This window comes from Pelmatolapia mariae, linkage group LG9 (genome assembly GCF_036321145.2).
Source record: "Pelmatolapia mariae isolate MD_Pm_ZW linkage group LG9, Pm_UMD_F_2, whole genome shotgun sequence".
Taxonomy (NCBI): Eukaryota; Metazoa; Chordata; class Actinopteri; order Cichliformes; family Cichlidae; genus Pelmatolapia; species Pelmatolapia mariae.
In genome coordinates this window covers 20,117,607-20,142,062 of record NC_086235.1, presented here as the reverse complement: position 1 = coordinate 20,142,062, position 24,456 = coordinate 20,117,607, and the positions used below count along the sequence as shown (strand labels likewise).

General features: G+C 42.1%; 2 protein-coding genes and 1 long non-coding RNA gene across 3 annotated transcripts in view; 1 reads left to right on the top strand and 2 right to left on the bottom strand.

The window, feature by feature from the left end:
* Positions 1-5,125: 5,125 nt before the first annotated feature.
* bhlhe22 (basic helix-loop-helix family, member e22) lies at positions 5,126-7,246 on the bottom strand. Its single transcript, XM_063483388.1, has one exon. The coding sequence runs from the start codon at positions 6,934-6,936 to the stop codon at positions 6,130-6,132; it is 807 nt and encodes a 268-aa protein (XP_063339458.1). The 5' UTR covers positions 6,937-7,246; the 3' UTR covers positions 5,126-6,129.
* Positions 7,247-12,951: 5,705 nt separating this feature from the next.
* LOC134634286 (uncharacterized) lies at positions 12,952-16,151 on the bottom strand. Its single transcript, XR_010094826.1, has 2 exons — positions 15,890-16,151; positions 12,952-13,785 (listed from the first exon to the last, which is right to left on the bottom strand). It is a non-coding gene; the product is annotated as an uncharacterized LOC134634286 (long non-coding RNA).
* Positions 16,152-17,865: 1,714 nt separating this feature from the next.
* Positions 17,866-24,456, top strand: part of abhd10b (abhydrolase domain containing 10, depalmitoylase b) — a 78,428-nt gene continuing 71,837 nt past the window's right edge. Inside the window, exons 1-3 of the mRNA XM_063483693.1 lie at positions 17,866-18,199; positions 21,179-21,353; positions 21,557-21,611. Coding sequence (XP_063339763.1) covers positions 18,158-18,199; positions 21,179-21,353; positions 21,557-21,611 — 272 coding nt within the window. The 5' untranslated portion in view covers positions 17,866-18,157. The remainder of the gene's footprint in view (positions 18,200-21,178; positions 21,354-21,556; positions 21,612-24,456) is intronic.

Genomic DNA, 24,456 nt, shown 5'->3' with positions numbered 1-24,456 from the left:
CATTTCTTTGTAATTACTCACCTAAACCCAGACCCTCTTCTCGTGGCTCTTGTGCATCCGCCGGTGGAAAAGAGTCAGTTTTGATTACAAAGTAAACGCTGCGGCATCAGACAGGGGGGTTACATGCTGATATGCATTCTATCAGGATGATTTATGCAAATTATGCACATTATTCCCGCAGGAATCTCTCTTCTGAAAGTGCCAGGATAAATTGCCGGAAATTAGCCATAAAATTCACTGTGCAGGGAGTGTGAGGTGAAGGCCGCCAAGGAGCCAAGGACATTGGGCCGCCATGGTTACGCTTGGCCTGGCCTGCCTCCCCCATGCTTGGCATTCATGGCTGTTAAAGACCTCTGCTCAGACAGATACACTGAAGCCTGGAGTAGCACTCAGCACATCAGGAAGATCAGCCAAGCAAGTGTTACACTAACGGCGGGGTTTCATGCTCTAGTAACATGACAGATTTTTCAAAGGGAGGGAACGAGATTGTTGGTTTATTCTTCCCACGTTTTAGGCCGAAACCCACTTTGTAAATTCTTCTGTGTTCCTAGAAAGTGGCAGTGCGTTATCATTGAGTAGCTGGCCTCAGATCCAGTCACCGTTTGAACTGTTTTATGACTGAATTTATGCCTTTGTTTGCTATATAGCTGACCTTGCTCATAGTGCATCCTAATCTTCAGATTACACTCTAATCAGAAACCTGTTCAGCAATCAGGTGATGAATTGTTGTAGGAACGGCACATAAATAGGTGGCTGTCATTATCACAACACAGAATTGAGGTTGTATCAGGCAATGTCTTCTTTATAGCGCTACACGCCTCCCTATTGGTCAGGCCTTTCATTTGTCTCATGATCGGCGTGTGTATGGGAGGGAAACAAAGAAAAAGTGTGTGTGTATATTAAATGAGAAGCGAGTGACTCTCGGTGTTATTGTGTCATCCTCGTGTCTTTATTTCAGTGTGAAAGCCAGAGTTAATGAATATGAGAAAATGGAGATGAAATCCACCTCGCCTTGGCTTTAATGAACCCTGAGAGGGTCACGATCTGCATATTGAGCAGGACGAACAGGCTCTGTCTTTCTCACAGGTGAAGTACACAAAAACCATTGCAGTTTCACGTTTTAGTTTAAATCCTTTACTCTGTTTAAAGTTTGCATCGACGTGGCCGAGTGCAGCCGAGCGTGGTGCTGTTAACACAATCCAGAGCGGCCGCTCGGGTCACTGTGAGTTCTCCATCCCCTCTAATCAAGCACATTATCTCGATGTTAAGGTCACATAAATGGAAAGTTCACAGCTGTCAGGGAAGCTTTGACCACTGCGCCACCGGAAGTTAGTTTTTGACGTTAAAACAATCGCGTAATCTGTAAATTCAATGAAAAATAAATTGCGTTTCTTTTATTCTTTTATCAAGATGCGTGGATAACAAGTAATTTCTTAATAAAATCAACACTCGCATGGAAAACACACCAAAGCTCAAAGTTTATTTCAGGCAACGGCCCCATAAAACGGCATCAAATCGAGTGAATTGCCTCCCAACGGCGTTCATAATTTGATTTATTTGGCACAAATATTTGAACAATGAATGCACTTCACTTCATCGCCTGTTCTTGTTTGTTCAAACCACAGAGTAAATTGTTTTTTGTCTTTTTTCTTTCTTCTGGAATAAACAACCTGTACAGCAACAAAGAGCCAGTGCTGTCCACAACAACAACACGGCCACCACCAAATTACTGTGCTCAGCCATGACACAGTTTAATCCCAGCGGAATAAAAGAACATCAGATTACGGCAGAAAGACAGAGCCATCGGTAAACAGGGATTAGGAGATTGGGGCTTTAATCTGATTAATATGGAGGCAGTTGGAATATTAGAGATGTTACTCAACTGTTGTATTCCAGATGAGGGGATAATCACACTTTGCTACGTCATTTATTGTGCCCTGTTAGAACTTTCAGAGCTAAACGAGCTGCCATATGTTTACCTGACCTCGAGGCTGCCTCCGAGATAAAAACATTTGCGATGTAATGAATTAGGAGCTCGTTAGGTGAGTGGGAAAACAGTTAGAAATATGCAGGAAATACTGAATGTTATTGCAGCGAAAGTGGTCTAAGTCGGCGTCAGTATTCTTTATATTTACAGATATAAAGCAACTCAGAGTTACAACAAAGCATCTCTAAATAAAAGCCTTAAAAAGCCTTGATTACAGTTAAACAGCTCCTTTAAGTATCAGTGTTTGAGTATTATAATAGGGATCGTTTCTATTTTGAAAGGAAAGGCTTAGTTATAGCATTAATCTGTAAGATCCACATCTGGTCTTTTTCAGGGCAACCTTAAATCAAATGTGGCATTTATCTTCCTTCACACAAAGAATGAGTAGATGGATTTGGACTTTTTTAGCTCATTAAAACAACCCTATTTGTGTTTTAAAGGTGGTAATCATGTATTTAATTGTTGTAAAGATTTTGAAATATTCAGCAAATTTGGACGGTTTATCCTAAAAACTGTGCTCAGTATTCCTTGTCTAATAAGCAAAGTTTCTAATAAAAGTGCCATTGGAAAGATTTGTAGCTGAAGGTCAGAAAAAGCTCAAGTAAATTTCTCGAATGTGATAATGGGCTCATCTACGAAGACCAGCTTCATATATCGGCCCTACAGTGCATCTGATAATGACGGTTTCACTGTTAAGAAGTTAAAATTTGTACTACTGAATATAATCAGTTTACCTCTTTAGCTCCACAGTTCTATTAGCCGGCATTGCGTGCACCAACAACATTATGCATTGCTATCAGTGGCCTGACAAAAATGAAGTACCGCCCAGCAGTTGATTTGGTGCCTCAACCAGTGCAGCACATATATCTTTATACACAGTGTGTGACACAGCATGGATGAATCCATTGTCAGAGTTTTGCCAGCTACTGATATGAAGGAGACATTTCAATTTGGCGTACTTATGTATATTTTTAATGTTTATCATCTTTAGCATACACAGCAGCTGCGTTATGAACAAGCGCCCTGCTGCCCACTGATATGGCAAATTGGACATTTTATAGTTTATGAAAGGGGTGTTTTTTTGTTATCTTCCACTTTTATTCGTCAGTCCCGATTCCCACTGTAAATGCTTTAAAGACAGATGCAGCTTTATTGGGCTTGTGGATAAAAGCAATGTTCCCTATTATGACTTGGTTGGTGGCCACTTTAAAAAAAAAATGGATAAAAAAAGAAGAAGCTTGAAATCCTCCCATTTTTTTTCTGTTTTCATGAGGCATCTTGGGGCTCTATCACTGCCCGGCCCAGCTTAACATTTCAGGCACCCTTGTGTGTACATGACATTTCACCAACTTGTAAAAATGGCTGAAATACCAAGTATCTAGCAGCTCCCTTATCAAGAGGATCACGGAGGCTTTCGATTATTCAATTTCTTACTTTTTCTTAAACACACCCTGCTCCTTGTGTTTGCTCTAAAATTGTCCTCTGCCTTTACATTGATATTTTTATGCTGTTGTCTGTTTTCCTTTGGATGTTGTGTTCTGTTTTATGCACCCATATGGCTCTGTCTCATCCCTGGGGAATCTCCTCTTCTGGGCTAATGTGAATATTAGTATGGGTTAAATGCTCCACTCATTTATGCATTAATGCATATTGCATAATTAATGTTTTTGTGAAGTCTCATTTTCAAACAGCAGCAGGGGGAGAAAAAAAGCCTCATCTCTGTGTTCAAACTACAATAAATAAATAAATAAAAGCTTAAATCCTGTAACGTGAGTTGCTGACAGGATTTTCACTCCAGAGCTGTTTTGATGTCTCCTGATTATTTCCAGTCTTGATTAAGGGCTCTTCTGTGAAGATTCAAAGCATTCAGGGGTGTGATGGGATTAAATGGGACACTGTAATGACCCTGTTGTCAGAATGGCTCATCATACAGACACAAAGCTTAGATCGGAGACTAGTAAAAAAATAAATAAAAAAATAAATAAATCAGAAACCAGTGTTGTTAACACATTTTCATATTTGTTTGCTTCTATGTGGAAAAATGAGATAAAGATGCAGGCTTTTGGTTAAAATTATTAGGATAAAACATTGATCATGTTACATTTAAAGAGAGGTTTTTGGTGTATGGCTCTGCAAGCTTGAAGCTTGTTTGAGGATTTCAAATGAAAGCTGTGCCTAAAATATCACAGTATCCATCTACAACAGAAACATTTATTGGCAAGACGTTTGCTGTATTGAATTTAGTTGATTGTATTAAAAAGTTCGGGGAAATCTGTGGTGCGAAATCATCAGTGATAATTCATGGTCTGAAATGTGAAATCTGTGGCCTCTGTCCATGGTGCTGAAGCTTTCACGATATTTACCCTGACTTTTAGGGGGGGGAAAGATTGTGGAGATTTAATGCTAGATTGGCTTTACTGTTTCAAAAGCATTTCCTTATCAAATTGTTTTCGATGTGGACAGTAAAGTGAGGGGGACGAAGCTTGAGTCGATCGCGGAGCAGCTGATGGTTGCGTTCTAAGTAAAGACACCAAATTGCGGCAATGAAACAGAGTCCTAATTACATTTCTTAATCACAGTGTGGAGGTCTAATTGCCTTAACGATCTGTTTGATTATGCGAGGCCAGGTATTACTGCCGACAGTTTTCATACACACTTGTTTTCGCATTATCATATTATTACACATAGGCGTGGAAATTGTCTCAACATCCACAGTAAAGGTCATCAGAGTGTGTGGGGTTTTTTTGTTTGTTTTTTGGGTTTGTTGTCTTTCTTTCTTTTCCCTTTTCTTTTTTTTCTTTTAGTCCGTGGAGCACAAACATCTTAATGTTGCACTGAAGCTACGTTCGCCCACCCACGTCTGGCCTTCGTTCCCAAGACTTAAGACAAGAAAAGTTACCGGTTTTGATGGAGCAGAAAATTGTTGAGCATTATTTCCCCTCTCTGCTTGACACCTGGTGAGAATGCAGAGACTGACAAATGAGAGCTGCATCGCTCCTAGAACAGAGAGGCTCTAAAGTTATCCTTTTTAATTTTTTTTTTAAATCCTCCCTCCCCCCCAAAAATAAAAATCAACAAGAACAATTAACAGTTAAATGCAGCTCGCTCTGATTCCACGTGCGCTACACTTCACATGAATAATCAATTTTCTTTTTCTGTTGTTCAAAATATTTTAATAAAGCTTTTCAACACTGAAATACATACAAACGGCCCTCCTCTGCTCTTATAATAACTAAGGTATCTACAATAATCCACAGCCCGACCTGACAACGCGAATAATCTGAAGACCTCAATCGTCATGTTTCAAAAGAAAACAAAAATACAAGAAAAAGAGAGACGACAATGTGCAATGCAAGCAAAAAATATCCATCATAGATATTCAAATGAATAAAATACAAAAGCACATCGAAACACGTGATAAGCTTCAATTCAGGATTTTAACAAAAAAAAAATCTGGATGTTTATTATATGACAGTGCCCCCTCACCCCCCAAAAAGAATTGCAATAGGCGTGCGCAACGATTAACAAGTGTCTAAAATTAGCACATAAACATCTGACTGATTCAACCTCTTAACTCGCTGTTTCGTTTGACTTTCCTTGCTCATAACATTCCACTTGCTCAGCAGAAAAACTTCGTGAAAGCAGGCCTTAAACCAAAAAAAAGAGGAAAAAGTCTCTGACTTGAATGGAAAGAAAACCGTGAATAAATGAGAAAGCAGCAGAAAGTGAGTGTGGACTACCGCTTCGACAAGATGTCCATCTACTCAAGTGGAAAGAGTCGCAAGTTGTCAGGTCACCCAAATTTCCAAAAGTGTCCATCACAGAGCAAGTGATCAACAACTCACTCAAATCAACACTTGCAGCCATTCTCACAGGCCCTACTGTACGTCTGTTTGGTCTTCACTGTCATTCATACCAGCACTTTAAGGATGATTTATATTCACAATCAAGTAATGTTTGAACAAAAAAAGCGCGTTTTAATGCATTTAGTAAATATTATAAAAGTATTCGTCGCCATTACTTTTTCTTTTTTTTCCTTTTTTGTCTCTAGCCTACTGACTTCACTGGTTTTCCTCTCCAAAAGTGTCCTTAAAAGTGGGTTCTTCTTTCTCGTGTGCTTCTCGGAGTCTTTGTCAGGCGCGTTAAGGCTTGTCAGTGCACTGTTTGCAGAGGCTGGAAGTGGCATTGTTGAACAGGGCACATTTATCGGGGCAGGAGGACCCGGCCACTCCGGTGGGGAAGGGGTATCCGCCCGGTTGGTCGTACGCGCCCAAGCCGGGAGCTGCGAGGGCAGTGGTGGCCGGTATGGAAGCGGCAGAAATGGCCTGGCCCTGGTTGAGATACATCACTAGCCTCCTCATCTCTTCCAGCGCCTGTGACTGCATGAGGATGTAGTTTTTGGCGAGCAGCAAAGTGGCAATTTTGGAGAGTTTCCGCACTGACGGGCTGTGCGCATAGGGGATGACCGCTCTGAGCTCATCCAGCGCGTCGTTCAGATCGTGCATCCGTCGTCTTTCTCTGGCATTGATGTTTAGCCTCAGTATTTTCTGCTCTTTGGTTTTCTTACCTCCTTCAGCTTTCCCTGTGCTCACCGTCCGCCCATCGCTGAGGAGGACCATGTCACACCTGCCGTCGCTGTCATCGTCGGGACTCTGCTCACCTCCGCTGCTCTCCGCTGCCGAGGTCCTGTTGGCGCTCTCTCCGTACTTTACGCACAAAGATCCCGTCGGCAGACCCAGCGTCCCCCCTCTGCCTCCTGCCAGTCCTCCCGGTTGAATCTGGTCTGGCTCGGCCTGGTCAAAGCAGCTGATCGGTGACTGGCGGTCTCTGGCTGGTAGTTCGATGCCGGCCGACGATCTGAAAGGGTCCATTTTTTTAGTGGACACGGCGCTCAGAGTTTTGTGAAAAATGTCCCCTGCGCCGCCGTTCAAGTTCATCCTCCTGTCCATAGCCTCGTGGATTCCGCGTCGTTGCAGGCTATGGTCTCTTCGGGAAACTCTTGACGCACGTCTCAGAGTTTCTTCCTCTGTTTGTCCTTCACGAGTTTAGTTGTGTGTCAGTGGTGAAGTTGCAGGCTCGCTCCACTTGTCAGCTGAGGTGTAGAGACGAGGAGGAGCCTCACGTAATAAGAGCCACTCTCTCCTGCCTCTCTCCCTTTCTGTGTCTGATTCACCTTCACCGGATCTCCGCGATAACCCTGGTTACGCACAAGAGGCTTTGGTCCTTTTTACATCATTATCTCGAGGCGGGTTATTAAAAAGGATTCGCCTATTGGGATACAGACACCCTCTCCCCCTGGCACTCACCACCCAATCACGTTAACGTTTTAATTATTGGTATTTAAAGGATGGCAAACAAAGCAGCATGCGCTCTGTCTCACTTCTGTAATACGCTTTGGGTTCAAGATCTTTATAGCGTGTTTGCAAAGATCCCCCCGATCATAAAATAGCCCGCTTCACTGATTTGGTTACGAGACATCAGTTCGTGTCCTTTTCAAGAGTCGCAAATTAACCAACGTCTATAATCTAAAGCTGTTTTAGCTCAGAGAGGAGATAATTTCGCTGATCTCTTACTGCTTTATTCAAATCAAAAGATATTGGCATAGTGTTTTAATTCATTAATTTTGTTGCTTTTTCCGATTGTTCGCCCACTTAAGTTTAATTTTATCATAATAAGGCAGGAGATACAGCAGGGATTTATCAGACCATCTAAGATTGAAACGTTATCTTTTTTGTTGTTTTAAATTTTCAGGCTTTACTGTAAAGCAAATATACTCCAGAACAACACGGACCTTTTCATTTCACTGTTGTAGCGTTTATCTCACGTTGTGTCAGATTTCCCATGATAGATCTGCGGGCTTGCCAAGCTTTACCTGTGCTCATACTGCCATCTTGTGGATGGTATAGTGCAGTACAACCACACTGGAAAGTCAAACGTCATAGGTTTTATTCAGATGGAGCACACGACCCCCTTTAGCATTTAAATCACGTGATTTCCTGCTTTAAAAATCCTGATTTTTAACATTTGAATCTGCATTTCAAGACTTCAGATTGTAGTGCAGGGTTAAGGTTTTATAGTGGTGAAATAATGAGATAAAGAACGTTCCTTTTAAGCACCGAAGCAACCAAAATAAATTATGGGCTTGATTATAAACACTCAACAGAAACAAGGAGATACACATTGTTAAAGAAACATACTAGATATAACTTTTAAACTTTTAAAAGGGTGCTTCAATGTTTGTTTGTTTGTTTTCCCTGCAAGTGAAGATTAATTGTTTACCATTTACAAACAATTTATACTAAGATGTCTGTAATCTGTTAATAGTTGCTCGGCAATATTACTTCTGATTGGGCCTGAGACTTATGTTTAGAGAGAATAACTGATCCTGTGAACCTTTGTCAACATGTTTGGAAGATATTAGCTGACTGGGAGGAAGGGTCTAATCAAAGTCACTGCTTTGCATGACTTCCAGCCCATTGAAAGTTTGATCTTAAATTGCACTTTGGTGAGTAATGTGGTTTAAAAGAGGTAACTGCAGGGTTATGGTGGGCTGGAGCTCAGCGTAGAGCTCCATAGTTTATATCTGAGCTAGGTTTCATTGCAGAGGGCACAGGCCTAAACTCCACAGGTGAAACTTAAGTTCATTGTAGCTCTTAGAAGCTCACAATGCAGCATGCAGCCTTCTCGCAGACATTTCAGCTGCTAACAGTAATTTCTGTAATTACTCTCCACAAGAACCTATTCGTAGGCGCTCGTTTCAAAGCCTTAAAGGACACACTCTTCCCCCTTCTTCTATCCAAGTAACCATGGTTATTTACCATGGCATGTCTGCTGCACACATTAAAGGTACCTTTAGCAGTGATTAGAGCTGACCACTGCTTTCAAACCGCAGTGAATGTGCCTTAATTTTTTTTCGCCCTCTGGTTTGGTTTCTTGGCAGCTAAATATCAGTGGAAAAGTCTGTTCAGTGAGTCACCCACTGAAGATATTCCAGAAAGTTGTCTTGTTTTGAAATCATGTTTGTCCATTAGTGACATGGAGAGAAATGGAGTCAGAGAGTAGAAACATTTGAGATATTTTAATGTAAATAGTTGCGATGCCATTCTTCCCTGTTTTATTTCTTAGCTAGTTTGTAAAATCCATTTGCAGTCATGACTTCAAAAACAGTCTGAAGAGCATCTTAGCAAGTTCTCAGTTAACAGATACTGTGTTGACAGTATCTGGTCAGATGTAAAATGATTCATTACAAAGTATTATTGATAAATTTACTGGGATTTGTAGCTAGATCCTCAGAGTTAGAAACATTTATAGTAAAAGTATGAAATATCGGTCTCCATGTTTAAAGTAGACTCTAATTTTAATGTTAAGATGTGTTTTGTTCTCTAAAAATGACATAGTTTGGCCTTTGTTATGTTCATATCTTTCATACAAGTACTACTAAATCTCCCTTTAGTTACTGTAAAGAATTGTACAAACTGGTAATTAAAGTCAGAATCCTCTCTTTGCAACAGCATCACAAGCGCTGAAATTGGACGCTTTGTTCCACACGTTCAAGGTCAATGTTTTAGCTCTTTCCTAACATATTTTAATTTGCTTATGTCTCTCTTGGGGGGGGGGAATAGTTGGGGAGTTATGATCTAAGAAGTGGCAAAGACAGTCACTTTATTCTGAGATGGCAAGAGAACACCTTCATGGCCAATCAGGTCCGGCTAATGAGATAAGATGGGTGAGGACAGTGGCACAGCCATTACAGTCACAGTACGTCAGCACTTTGGTAATGAGGAGACCATGAAGGCAAAACTGTGGAAGAAAAGGATTTCTGCTGGGACAAAAGAGAAGTTTAGATGCTGAAAAGTAAAAACAAAAACACAGACGGATTAAACTGACTCATTTTTCAAGCAGAGTTGTTAAGGAGAAGGGGGAGCCTTTCCAATGTAGTAATTATCATTTTTGCCTTATATTATTGTGAAATATCTTTGAGACTTGGACTGTTTCTCAGATAAAACTGTGCATTTGGAGCTTGTTGTAGGACTGAAACACTTGGAACTATTCCAGACATAAATCCACGTTTTATAATCCAGGCCAGACACATTATTTATAGAAGTATATCTATTTTTTTTGTTCTGCCATTGACACACTTTGACTCCATTAAATATAATTTGATTTGTTGCTTTTAAAAACAAACAAACAAATACATTAACAAAATGCTCATAAATGATCTTTTTTTTTTTTTTTTTTTTGCTTTTATCTCCTGAAATCACGTTTTTCTAAATGCAATTTACCAACACTCATAATATCATCTGTTTTCTCCTCTGTCCTCATTTAAAAAGGTGTACTGGTGACTCTTCATGGAAGCTTCACTGCAGAATGATGCATGTTTTAGAATTTAACACATGCAGCTTGCTTTGGAGCAAGGTTATTATAGTTGACTTACAACAAAGGTTATTATAGTTAACTAAATATAAACTGAAAACTAAAACTACATGTGTGAAGGAACATTTTAGTTAACTAAACTAAAAACTATGCTTTTGAAAAAAAATTAAAACTGAATTGACTTTACAAAGTGCTGGCAGCACGGTTGCCGTACAGCAAGAAGGTTCTGGTTCGACTCCACCTTCCACCTTCGTGTGTGGAGTTTGCATGTTCTCCCTGTGTTTGTGTGAGTTCTCTTTGAGTATTTCCCACAGTCCAGTGTGAGTGTGAATGGTTGTTTGTCTCTCTGTGTTGCTGCGACATTTCCAGGGTTTACTTTTGTCCTACGGTAGCTGGGATGGGATCCCCCACCCACCTGCCCAGCCCACAACCCTGAATTGGATAAGCAAAAGAGAATGGATGGATAGATGGAATTTTTTTTAACTTGGAAAAACTAACAAAAGTCAAATAAAAATATGGAGAAAAAATCCTTAGGTTTTGGTTTGTTTGTTTGTTTTGTTTTAGAACAAAACTTGCTTGATGAGGCATTGATATTTTTATTTTTTTTCACTCTTTTTTTTTTTTTTAAATCTATGGTGTGTTTTTTTTTTAATGTGTTCTTATTTCTTTAAATTTACCCTTGTATTGCTGGAATTCCTGTTTGTTACAAGCCAAACAACACTGATCTATTTCTCCATTATTTCAATAATGGAAGAGCTCGTAGTGCCATTTTCAAGCTTTCTAACCACGCTGAGCTTTTTATGGAAATAATTAAAAAAAACCCGATATCGTCCCAAAAAAATATTACTCGAAGGAGAGCCTGTTTATAAACATGCCTTCAGGGGATCTTTAAGAATTTGCTCTTTACTAAATCTTGTATGTGCTGTTTATCAGCATTTATCAATTTCCGCCACAAGAGGGCAGCGGAGTTCTTCTGACGTCCTGAGCAGCCCGTGCAGGAGGAGCTGAAGGCAAAGCACGAGCATGATGAACATTCTTTATGGCAGCCTCATGGATTTCATTCAACTTTGAAGATTTTGGTTATCAGTAGAAACCAGACTCCAGGGCTGCTGAGTTCTGATATGAAAGTTCAATTTTGTAATGTGGTTCTCTGCACCAGTGTACCAAATACATGACACGGCAGGTAGACTGCTCTTTTTTTAATTCATGAGGCGACCGAGTTGTAGTTTCATTTGTAATGATATTAACCACCCGAGCAGGTGGATGTTAGAGCTGACTTCTTAAATTGTCAGTCCCCCTCCTTAACCACTCAGCTGATTTTAAACACTACAGCAACCGATCATGCGCACTGTGGAATCCGTTGACTGTACTTAGAGATTCAGTTTATGCTTACGCTGATCCAGATGTGTTTCTCTGGAAGACTTAAAGGAAATAAACTGATGATTTGGTGAAATGACTTTTATGTGCTCCCCTCCCCACTTTAGCCAGGCCCCGCTTATCCTTCTATCTACATGAAGCGCACAGACTCATGTCATTAATTAAGATCTGATTATTTTCTGTCGGTGTGTGCAGCATGGAGCCAATCATCTGAAGGAAAAACAGAAATGCGTCCAGATAAATAAATAAATACTCTAACATAACTTGAGTCGTACTAAATGAAGCCCCACCGATCTTTAACTGTCCGGAAGAGAGAGTCTCCATTACGGTTTGATATTGCGTGCGGACGCCACCAGGCGACACACTAAGATCGAAGGATGTTATTTCATCCAGCGGAAATGCCACAAGACTCTCACAGTTAGTGGTCTGCATTCATCTGCTTGAGCCAATGATTTTGGTGAACCACATTTTAAAAACCTGATATTCGTTTAAAGTCCATGCGAGTGTTTAAGCCACACGCTCCACGGTCGTCCTCCTCATTTACATTCCGCAAAGGCACCACGCGTACTTATGGAAATTAATATGCAGATCCAATAAATCATGGTTTATTATCCTTGTCACGCGAGGCTTTATAGGTTTTTTGTGGGGGGAGGGGGTTAGAACCTCTTTACTGTGATAATTGTCATTTGTACAAAATATTTTAATACAAAATATTCCTCAAAGCAAGTTTTAGGGGAAAAAATTGGTCGCTGATAAATTCGTGCGGCGATGATTTGAAGTAAAAATGTGTGGGGATGTTTTTATGCTATTTTTAGAACCGAATGAGCTCAACGGTAATGCCAGCCGTCACTCCATTTGCAGATTTTCACGAATTTCCACACTTAGAATAAATTAATAAATAAATATATGTACATAAAGAACATTTGAGGTGCCTGCAAAATGCAAGAATGTCGAAATTTCTTCTAACGCAGTTGCTTGCGTTTCTACGTCGAGGAGTCCGGACTGCATTCCTGCACTACAGAGAAGAAGTTGAGCCATTTCCGCTTTTCCACCGGCGGGCAAGTGAAACAAAAGGCTGATCGGTGGCGCACAGATTTCAGCACCACAGAGGGTGGACAGCGCTCCGGGTAGCCTGTGTGAGGATGGACAGCTCCCACCGACACACACACACACACACACACACTAGAGCAAATATGTTCATATAAAACAAGAGCTTTCAAATATTGTATTTTGTTTATTGTTAAATGCAGGAGGAAAAGAGACAGCACACGAATGACGGCACACGAATTACAGTTTGAAACACAAGAGCAAAAGTTCAGTGTGAGAACGCCACGAGTATAGTTTTAATAACATTATAGTCTATCTATTTTTTTTCTTAAAAAAAATAAATCTGCAACTTTAAACTTTTCATTTCTGGGGTGTGCAGATCGGAGAAGATAGGAAGATCATCTCTTGGCATTCACCGCGTGCCTTAATTGTAAGACATTAAATCAAGGTCCGCTGTGAACACGGAGAGACACAACCCGCTCATCTGTGTGTGTGTGTGTGTGCGTGTGTGTGTGTGCGTGTGTGTGTCCGTCCACCAGCTGCATCCACTCTACTGTGGGAAAAGGGCAGACACCTCGAAACCTTTGCGTAAAACCTGTTACGACAAATAATAATCAGTCTTTATTTCTGCAGCCTCTGAGGCCTCTGACGTGTAACTAAAGATGTTTTTGGGATGTCAAGTTTCGCCAAAAATGTAAAGAAATTTTTTTTAAATCCAAAGCATCCCGTATGCATCAAAAGAGATCAGATCCTCCAGTGATTGTACAGGCCTACCTTAGAGTATGTGTGTGTGTGTGCGGGGGAAAAAAACATTCAGCTGGAGAAAAAAAAGAGGTTAAGTTACAGGACTTTAACGCAGAACAGCCAGTTTGGAGGCAAAGTGATTATACGTCCCAGACCGCTTTAGCAGCCAAAAATGACTTGATCCGTGTCCGTCGACTGCTTTTTGTCCAAAATCGAGAAAGGCATTAAAAAAAATCCTCCATTATCCCATAGTGCACCTAAGGAAAAAGAAAACACAAATGCGTCATATTGAATTGCAAATGACAAATTCTCATATTCCACATTGACCTGTTCAGAAACATCACTCGGCGTCCAAAAAAGGAGGAAAAAAGTCCGCGTGCAAAATATTGATTTTCCTATAGCCTCATAACGCCCTCCTCATATCATCTATAGATACACGCACACACACACAAACGCCTGCAGCCTCTCTTTGCGGGTCACAGGTTAAAATTGCCGCAAATCGCAAACCGGGCAGCCGAAGAACCCTGAGAAACTGCCGGTGTCCTGAGCTCATCGGTGCGCACTGTGCGTGCGCGTCCATCCGTAGCAAACTCACCGGGACATCGAGACCGAGCTGAGCCCGGCGCGGGCACCACCTAAATGGGACTGATCTCTCTCCGTCCGGTCTTTTCCTCTGACTTTGGGATTAATGGTGCTCCAGCCAAACAAATGAGGCATCTGCCTTCAGCACAAGAGGATTGGGATGAAAGGGGGGGGGGGGGGGGGGGGTGCTGACGTCACCAGGCAAACAGATGTTCCTCTATATTACCCAGCGTCCTCCTCATCGCTGCCCCGTGTCCTTGAAACTAGGAGGGAAATTGACGACTTCCCAATCCGAGAATTAACGTTTATCGCCGACATGTGTTAATAGTTCTGCTGCTGGTTGGTGTATGTATGTGTGTTTGCGTTGGTGCGTGCATGCGGATGTGCGCGTGCGCGTGCTGGCAAAGGAAATGCCAACAATGGTCTAGCAAATTGTGAAGCCCCAAATCTGGCATTGGCTGTGATCAGTTATGCAACATTGCACTATTCAAAAAAAAAAACAGAAGAGAGAACACACGTGTACCTACACTCACACACATAGACCCACACTCACGTGGGCATGCGCACACGCACTCTCTGCACACAGTAATGATGGAGAGATGCTTGTGCCATTCTGATCGCGCCGCTTGACGTGAGTTTGACAAGTGCTGCATTTAGCTTCTGGTGATGAGCTGCAGCTGATTTTCACTCCCTCAAAATATTATTATTATTTTTAATCAGTGACGCTCACTAAACTGTAAGGTGCATTATGCGTGCTATGGCGAGATTATATAACGCGCACGCTGAGTGTAACGGGAAAGTGGCTCAGAGGTGCATAAATGCGAATTCCTCTCCTGTCGAATGCCTCAGCTGAGTGGGAAACTGACAGAGATCCTAGAATCTGTGCAATTCAGCTATAACCCGGTGAAATCTGCAGCGATGCAGACTTCACGGAGCACACGGTTATTTGCACACCTTGTAAACTAGAGCGAAAGCAGCTTAAATTCAACCCAAGTCACTGCTGTTTATGAGTAAGAGTCGCATCGGACACCTGCCCACAACTGTGAGCTTGACGGATCTCCTGAGCTCGGCGTTTAAAAAAAATAATAATTACGGCTCCTGTTTTACAGTCAAAGAGCTCGCGCACACACAAAAAGCACTGTGGAGTGGGAAAGAGAAGGCGCAGGCTCGTAGACTGTAGGCTAATTGCAATGCATCACCCACTCGTTGGAACACAGAGGAGAGGGATACAGAAACAAAGGGAATCGCCATTTTAGACGGAAACGTCCCTATCCCCCGAAAACAGTCCGACTCTCGCGTCGACCCCTGTTTGGAGCTCCATCGCGACTTGTCAGCAAATCACCATATTTCACCAGTTCTTCTCTTTCTCTCTCTCTCCCTCTCTCGCCTCCCAGAAGAAAATGACCCCTATTGTCCTCACGCGCCGTGCAACGAACAAACGGTGAGGCTCAGATATCCTCCGTCCTCTTTCCCCTTCTGAACGATCATAAAAACATAAAAACAAATCCCGCTCTTTAAACCTGCTCGGCTTTTTCTAACGTCTTTACTCATCCTTTTTTGTTTTTAAACTAGTAGTGGATTTTTCCCTGAAGCCCGCAATAACAATGGCAAGTGCAGCGTGCACAGGGACCCGTTATCTGCACGGAGAACGATCGCCATCCGTTTTATTCTGTTAAAACGCACGCGTTACCAACGGCGGGAGCAGAAAGACGCAAATCAGCTCATCAATAATTACTCAAAGGCTTGATTATAAAGCAAACGCCGGCGGAAAATACTCACCGTGGAAATGGTCCACGCCATATGGTGGATCCCAAGCACACCATGCGCTCTGCTCGTATTTATCCGTGCCCTGCTGTTTCTTTCACTTCATCTGAGCGTTATTACTTCACCGCAGCTCTAGGCAGTCGCTGTGTATTCCCGGTTTCTCTCGGCGTGTAGCAGCGAACGAGCAAAGACTCCGTGTGGCGAGAAGCTGACGCTACCAATGAGAGCGACGCTGTAGCCTCTGCAAAGCATGGCTGCGCTTTCTCGCTTTTTTTTCAAAAAGAGGGCAGGTCGCTCTGTGCATTACAATGAGTAAAATCTCTCTCTCTCTCTCTCTCCTCTCACATGCCCGCGCACAACACGCGTTTATCCATACAAACGCGCGCTCGTTCGCAGACACTCAAATATGCGCGTTCTGGAAGTTCTATATATCCAGTGATTTAAAGCGATCATTTATCTGATTTGCTCATTATTATTATTATTATCATCATTATTATTATTATTATACACGTCAGACTGCTTTTCAATGGAGATTTTAGCAGCACGGGCTTGTTGTAGTTTATGTGGTCTATACGTGGGAATAACTGCTCTATAATCTGGTGAAGCCTGACGGTAGGACTGTGTAGTCTGGTCGCCTTCTTGCCGGCCACAATTAATCATGTTTAACGCCATTTGTCTTGAGAGGTTCATTTCAGTTTCACGCATCAGGCCACCGGTTTTGCAACTCAATTTCTATAGGCTGTTGGTTCAATTGTGTGTTGTCTCTGCATAGATTAAATGAGGATTTTTTTTTTTTGGGGGGGGGGGGGGGGGGGTTAAAGGCCTGTAAATAAGGTTAAGCGTTTACTTTACACGCATTTTCTTTCTTTCTTGTATTTCTTTCCTTTTCTTACGGCCTCTACCCTTACCACACGTAACTTCTGACATGCAAAGGCGTAGCTTCCTTTTAGGGAGTCTTGCTTGTGCATTCAAAATTGGAGCAGTAATTGATTGAAGCAAGTGGCAGTCCTGCACTGCTCGTATGTGTCCCCTTCACTTCCTGCCGTGATTGACTCCCAGGCAAAGATCCAATCGAAACCACGGCCCCACGGATGATGTCATTAGAGTAACCTCGCTAACCCTGTGGCCCAGGCGCAATAATGCCCGCTTTGCCTCCAACTTATTAACGTATATCTGACTCCAACGTTAAAATCACCCCACAGGTGTTATTCACGCGCTGTTTCTTCGAGTTCTTTCCTTTCTGTCATCTCGTCCTCCGAGCATCCATCCTCTGTCTCACAGTTTCCCTCCGTTACCGTTTCATTGTTTCACTCTGTTACAGTGTTGGCCTTTGACGGCTGCAAGAATCCAGTCAGTGCAATGATGCAACGTTCACCCAAGTTGTGATGCAACTCGGGTGAACATACCACTGAGAGCGTTAACGTTTTGTCAACATTTTTCTTCTTCATTTAAAGCGTTAGAGGAGAAATTCTGTTCGGGCTTGCATCAGGCGACATATAGGGAAGTTTGAAAGCTGCTTTTTCTCTGGCAGAGGGAGGAGGAGGAGGGGTGGGGGGGTTGTAAGGCTATTGTTCCCGCTGAAACAATGGAAGCTGCGGGGCGACATGCAGCGGTGCGCACATGAATGGCAGGGCTCTGGGATGTGTGTGGGTCAGTGGCCCGGGGTCTCCGTCCCAAAGCCCCTTTCCCAGCGCCTCACAATGAACCTGCGCAAGGTCGGGGCTCCTAGGGGTCACAGGCCAACCCCTTTTGTCCCTCACTTCAAAACACATAGCCTAAACATTTATTAATCAAGAGGCAGCCGGTGGGCCTCTCTTTTGAGAAAAAAGGGGGTTGAGAGGAGGGGGGGCGTCAAGGGTGGGAAAGAAGTAGGGAGGAAACAGAAAGAAATAACTTGTGGCTGCAGTTGCAAATTCCATCATTTGGACAGAGGTGGAAGTTTGTAAAAGTTGTGGGCTAATGGTAGAAGTTGGGACTCCGCGCAGAAGGCGGATGGGAACTCACGGCCAGCAGGATTTGGACTTCTTATCGAACCGAACCTGTTTGTTTCGCATTTCTGCTGGATTTGCGATCAACACGTCCGGATAGGGATTTCTGTCGCACACCGACACGTTGTTCTGGACTCGAGAAGAACAAAAGAGAGTACAACAGAAATATAAACCGATCTGCGTGAAGTAAGGGAGTCGCATAATCGCCGTGACTGCCGTTCTTTAACGTCAAAACACAGAGAAACTGCCGCATCGAAACGCCCTTTGCGTGCGCAGCGTTCTGCACACGGAGCCTATGGGAACAAGTGCCACAACAACAACAACAACAAAACTAGATGTAAGGCGACATCGAAATGCGGTCTCTGCTGTGCGTCTTCGATCGAGGCTGCTGTATAAGCCGACAAAAAAAATCTGAAGCAGGCCTTCCTCTGCAGCATGGCCACATCAACCGTACCTGTGTGAGAATGTACTGACAACCACATTCATTTTACTCAAGATCAAACTATATGTGACCCTATGGAGTAAAATTAGTTAATTAACTAATTAAAAAAAAAAACAAGATATTAATTTCATTTCAAACCTGTGTGGCACGCGTGAGCATTAAAAGCTCCCAAATAAGCGTCGGTGTTGTTGGTCTTTTATTTTTGGCAGTCAGTGAAACGAATTGAAAGTCAGGTCGAAACGCGAACGTGCTGTCTGTAGGAAAGTGTGTGCAGGGTCGCTGTGAGCTATGTGCTCTGCAGTAGTAAACGTTGTAGTTGCATCAGTTTTAACCAAACTGAGATGCCTTGGTAACCGTTGCCTTTCTATCAGTCCCCCCTCCCTTTTAATTTTTAATTTTTTTTTTTTTTGCATCATGCATCAGGCCTTACCCCAACATCACACAGCCTGCACGGTGGGGCTCATTTTGTGCTACAGTTTACTCCATAAAATCTATGCAGAGTTGGTTTAATATGCTTATAATTTTTGTCTTATATTTTTTTAGCATATTAGTTCTAGTAAAAAATGTTATAACACAATAGTTAAACTGTAGTTAATATTTTATTTGATATATTTTTTGTGGAGATATTATTATCCATGCTTTGATTTTGCTGATCAATGCCAAGTTATTTTTAAACCCAAGTTCAAATTTGTTGCATATTTTTATGTGTTAAAATGTGTGGCAGTATCATTCACTTAACAGATTCTGATGTATTTCCAAATGGCTTTTGTAATTTCTCAAAATTGATATTAAATCAAGTTAGGAGCAATCACCGCTGTCCTCAATGATCTTGTGAGGAAGCGGGGAGGAAAAAAAGGTATTTATTTTGGTTTTCTGGCTTAAATTAAAAGATGCCCCATCTGTGATGGTACATCAGCAACATAGGCAGGTAAACATACCTGCAGTACCACATAAGAAAGAGGGGGCATACTGTGCATTTCCACAATGTGAGTGGAAATATGGAGAATATTTAGCAGTGGTAGTGAGACATTGTGCGCCTTGGGTAGTGACAATTTCTTGCTGTTACTTTACATTCAAAAATCATCCACGGGATGACTATAAAGATGCAAACCGCTGTGTGGATTTATTATTACCTTTGGAATATGTTTATTCTTTAAAAAATGTTTATTAAAAATAATAAATACATCATTCAAATTATTCAAATCATCCTTTTGTAAGTTGGCTTAAAAAAGTGCACAAACACACACATTTCACCATGTGTTTCTACAACCTATATAAAAGCATTTATATTATAAAATGTGTATATGTGGCTGTTCTGAGTCCTTACAGATGTCATTAGTAGGTTGTTACGAACAAAATAGTTAACTATTAAATTTTAGTAAGCTCCACATATTTTTGTATTGTGCTTTTTCATCACAGATGCTTATTTTCTGACATCTCTATGTGTTCAGTCATCAGAAATTGTAGAAACTTTTCAACATTCAGTGTGTTTAAAAATAAATAAATAAAAAAGACTATATGGGTTACAGCGTTATATGTGCCACCAGTCCTGACCTGCAATGAGCAGACTCCAGAATTAGAGAATAACCCAGTGGATGTAGCGCCTGCTTTGTTTCAGGACATGACCTGATAGCAATTTTTTTTTCCAAGCAAATCCTGACAGTAAGGTTTGCCTGCTTAGCTTTAGCAGGGACAGTACGCTCCCCAAGCTAACATCAAACTCTAAACAGCAGTTGTTATTTCATGGTTGCGTGCAAGCAGAACCAGGTCATCTGCACTGGGTTACAGGCCTGCTGGCTGTGTTTGTTGTGCCCTCCAAAGTGTGCTGCATCTTTCCTCATGCTGCAGAGAATTGTGTTTTTGCCTTAGTTTAAAAAAAAGAAAAGAGAGGTTGATTTCCTAATGATTACCTAATATGCTCTTATATTTGCACATTGTTAAATGTGCAAATATAAGGAAGCGTTGCACTTTCTAGCAGCAGACACTGATATGTTTCTTATAATTCACTAAAACACTGAGCTTTTTATTTCATGCAGTGGAAACGTTATGTTCCAGGATTATGCTATATACATGTAAATATTAAGAGGTAACTAAAGTCTATCTGTAATTACTGAGATAGTACTCTGCAGCCTAGTAGTGTTTTGTATGAGTGAAGCAAGGGTGTGTGGGACCTTCCCCTTATGACATTAGCAGGGGGTCAAATGTGCATGTAGGGCACCTGGCTCTGCACCTCCCCTCTCTCTGTGATGTTAAATGTCAACCAGCAGCATCCAGAGAAAGCAAGGTGAGCCTCCATTCTAATGCTTATGGCAGGAGATCATCGCGTCTGACTCCCAAAGCCATGTTTCTCTTGTGTAGTGCAATTAAAACTGTTAGAGAGGGGAAATTTACAGAACCATTAACCTAAGGTTTTCTTTTTAGTGAAGTCGATAGTCTGAGGGTTGCTCTGCTGAAAGGAAAACCCCTGGCTTTTTTTCTTCTTCTTCTCCTTCTTTTTCTTTTTAATAAATGTAAAACGAGCGGCTTAATCTTGATTTGTTTCGGAAAGATTTGCGTCTTTAGCCTTAAAGTGCAGTGGATTGCCTCATCTGCACTGCCCACCTTGAACATAAAACAGTAATTGAATTAAAAAATGAATTCATTTATTTTGAACACACGTGCTCATCCTTCTGGAAATCATTTTGCTCTAATAACTTGTATTCCAGTGCTGCCGCTGCTTCACTTTGCTCAGTCGCAGTTATTTATTTTTTTCTTTAAAAACAGATGCAGCGGGAGTGATATGATCAGATTGCTGATTTTATAAGGTACAGTGTGGAATAATGTATAGCTGTGTAACTGCGTCGCACACTTATCCAGTTTTCCCTCTGATTCCAGATACAGTTCGGTGTCTGCTTCAAACCCGAGGCGTACAGGAGGTTAGATGTAAATCTGCACCATCACAGAAACATCCTCACTCAGAAATGGCAGCAGTCAGGACCTTCTGCTGCACTTCTGCTGCTCCCTAATAGAAAGCCTATTGAGGCCCAATCAGCAGGTCTGTTCCAGCCTTGTAAGTGGATTTCTCCCATACCCCCAAGGTTTGTGAAATAGGGGTCAATGGGTCTGTTATTGTTTTTCTCTGCCTCTTTATCCCTACATAACTCTGTGATGTCAACAGCAAAGTGACAGAGTGAGCTGGGAGCATGGAAAAGGGAGAAAAAAGAGAGGAAATAACTACTATTATGATCTTGCGTGTGTTTCTGCTCACAACAGGGCTGCAATTGTTCCAGCGGGCATGGATGCATCCCCATATGAAGAATGGAAAGAGGTAAATATCACTTATCCCCCAACAGGTCGAAATGAAACAGCAGCAGCAGCTGGCAGAGAGCTGCTGAAAATATTGAGTTTAGTCTGAAATTTATCACTAAACGTAAGCCTCACTGTCTCTCAAATGCTATACACTTTACTGTGTAATAAGGGTCTATGTGAAATTATTTAATGTGCGAACAGTATTGTCAAATGTGCCATTCGCGAGATCTATTTTTCACATGTCTCAGCTGGGATGTCATTGTCTCGTTTAATCCGGTTATATCGTGTACAGATTTTCACATACATTGAGGTTTTTTGTTGTTTCTTTTTCTTTCTTTCTTTTTTACCTTGCTGCTTTAAAAGACAAATGGGAACAGATGTGACTCTGAGCAGGGACGTTTAGAACAGATTTGCTTCTTATGTCAGAGGAGAAATGGCATTGTTTTCCGTTGCGTTACAGCCTGGTGCTATTTATTAAATAAAAGTGGGGATCCGTTATGAGGTGGAATTTTATGCCTCTGTCTGAAATGCGATCATTGCACCAAAGCACAGCCATAAATTTCTTTTTGATATAATTGTATTAATGCAGCAAGTAATGGATGAGCATATGTTTCACAGTGATTACTATCCCTCTCTGACTGTGTGTCCTAGTTGCCTTCCCATCGCCTGACTATCGGAATGAGAATATGTGCCTTGAGTTAATGCTGATTGCAGCAGCTGCCAACACATGAATCTCCATGGCAACAATAACGGTTGCCAGGCAACCATGCTCTTTTAGGGACACTGAAAGAAGCCCAAAGGCGTACTAAAAATATATATATGGGTATAGTGCTTCTTGAACACCTCAGCCGTATGCACGCCATGCACAGAACGACAAAGAGTTAAACGCTTAAGATGGCGACGTGTTATTTTCTCCTCTTCAGCCGCAGTGTGTGTGTGTGTGTGAGAGAGAGAGAGCTTACGCTGATGTTACCCTACTTTGGCATGAGTGCTAAACGGCAGCCCCAAACGCTGCTATCTTTTTATGACATTAACACACAGAGCCGTGTCAGAGGACCTAATGCTTTTATGAGGTTATATTTGGAGGCTGTGGGCAGTCTGGGTTAAGAAGATAGTGACATTTTTTTTCTTTTTTCATTTCTTTTTAACACTTGGAAAAAAATGGGGCAACTGTCAGCCATCTTGGCTCCTGCATCGAGCTTCCCTCGCAGCTCGCACAGACCCAGGTGGTATGCGCACACGCTGTGGAACAAAGCATTCCATCAGCGCAAGTGACATCACTGCAGTCAGCTCAGCTGTTTCTGCCTGCGCTATAAATAGTGTGGTGGAAAGAGCGGATTGCCTATGCAGAAAATATTTAACTCCTGACCCCAAGCCTTAAGAGATTTTTTTTCCTTTTCGTTTCCTTTTTTTGTGCTGAAGCGGTGAACTGGATCACAGTCAGTGCATCTAACATGGAATATGGCTGGTATAAAGTCTAATCCCGTGCTCTGTGTTGACTATATAACAGTGACGGGAGTTAAAAAGTGACACTTTATACCAAAATATCCAAGTCCACTTATCCACTTCTTACAGTATTAAATGTAAGATCTGAAATATACATGCTATCTAAGATATTAGCATTATTGTTGTCACAAACAAAAGTTTGAGTTTGCCTCTAAAACATAAAAGTTCTCTATAGACTTCAGGTTAGGTGGGAGGCTGGTTTTCTTGTAGATACAGATATTGCAGCCTCTAGTTGCCAAGCATGAAATTACACAGAGCAGTGACTTTTAAATACCTCCAGCACCTCAGCTGATAAAGTAACTGTTATCACAGGCAGGAATCACGCTCGCTGACAGTACTTCATTCGTTATGTCATATAATTAGATATATTTTGGCAGCAAATCAGTTTTTTTTAAAGATAATTTGCATATGTATTTTAGACCTTGTCAGCTAAGAGTTGCCTGTACAGAAAGAGATGAATGTTGAGGCAACGCCTGGTGCAAATACAAAGATGAACCAAGGAAGAAAGCAGGGGAAGAGGGTAGTCAGGGGAACCAATCAGAATCTTCAATCCTCCAGCTGGTCTCCCAGCTTCCTACATCATGGCTTTTACATTACTAACCCACAGCACGCTACAGCTGATCTTAGTGCACCCCGCCGCTTACTAGCACCGCTGCAGCCTGCGAGTCCAGCCAGCAAACTTGGGGTCGTGGCGTGGCTGGCCAGGCGCCAGGACGTGTGCAGGGGGCTATGCCATGGTGTTGGCTCTCACAGGCTGGCAGCATTGAGGAGCGTAAAGGCATTCAGCAGCGTGAATGTCCCTTTGTCTCAGAGCAGCGTGCCAGGCTAGCTCTAATGAGGCAGCTCTTTGTGGCAGGCCTCTCAACATCAAGTGGGCTGGTGGACTCATTAACCTGACTACTGCAAATAAAGCAGGCAGGCACAAGAGACGCCTATGATAGCACACTTAAGGCCCCGCTGAATCCCCCCACCACCCCCACCGCCGCCACAGTCATCCTTCCACCTCCTCACTCTCTTCTTTTCCCTCCAGTCTCTCTCTCAGGTTTCCCAGGGCTCCTCTGATAGGAGGAAACCAGCCGCTGGCCTATTTCAGGTGTCCCAAATAAAGGTTGGTTGGGGGTGTGATTTCCACTTTCTATATTCTGTCTCGTTCATACCTTGAGCTTTAATCAGATTTTTGGCTCTGCGCTGTAACCTGGTTTTTGTTGAAGAATGAATGAACTGCTGGAGTCGACTTGCAAAGCGCTACAGAAAACGTTTATGCGTTTATCCACGACGCTTCTCTTTATAGATGCATCTGAGTCAGTCTTTCTTTGTGGTGATAGGAAACCTATACTTCTAAGTACCCTAGAATATTT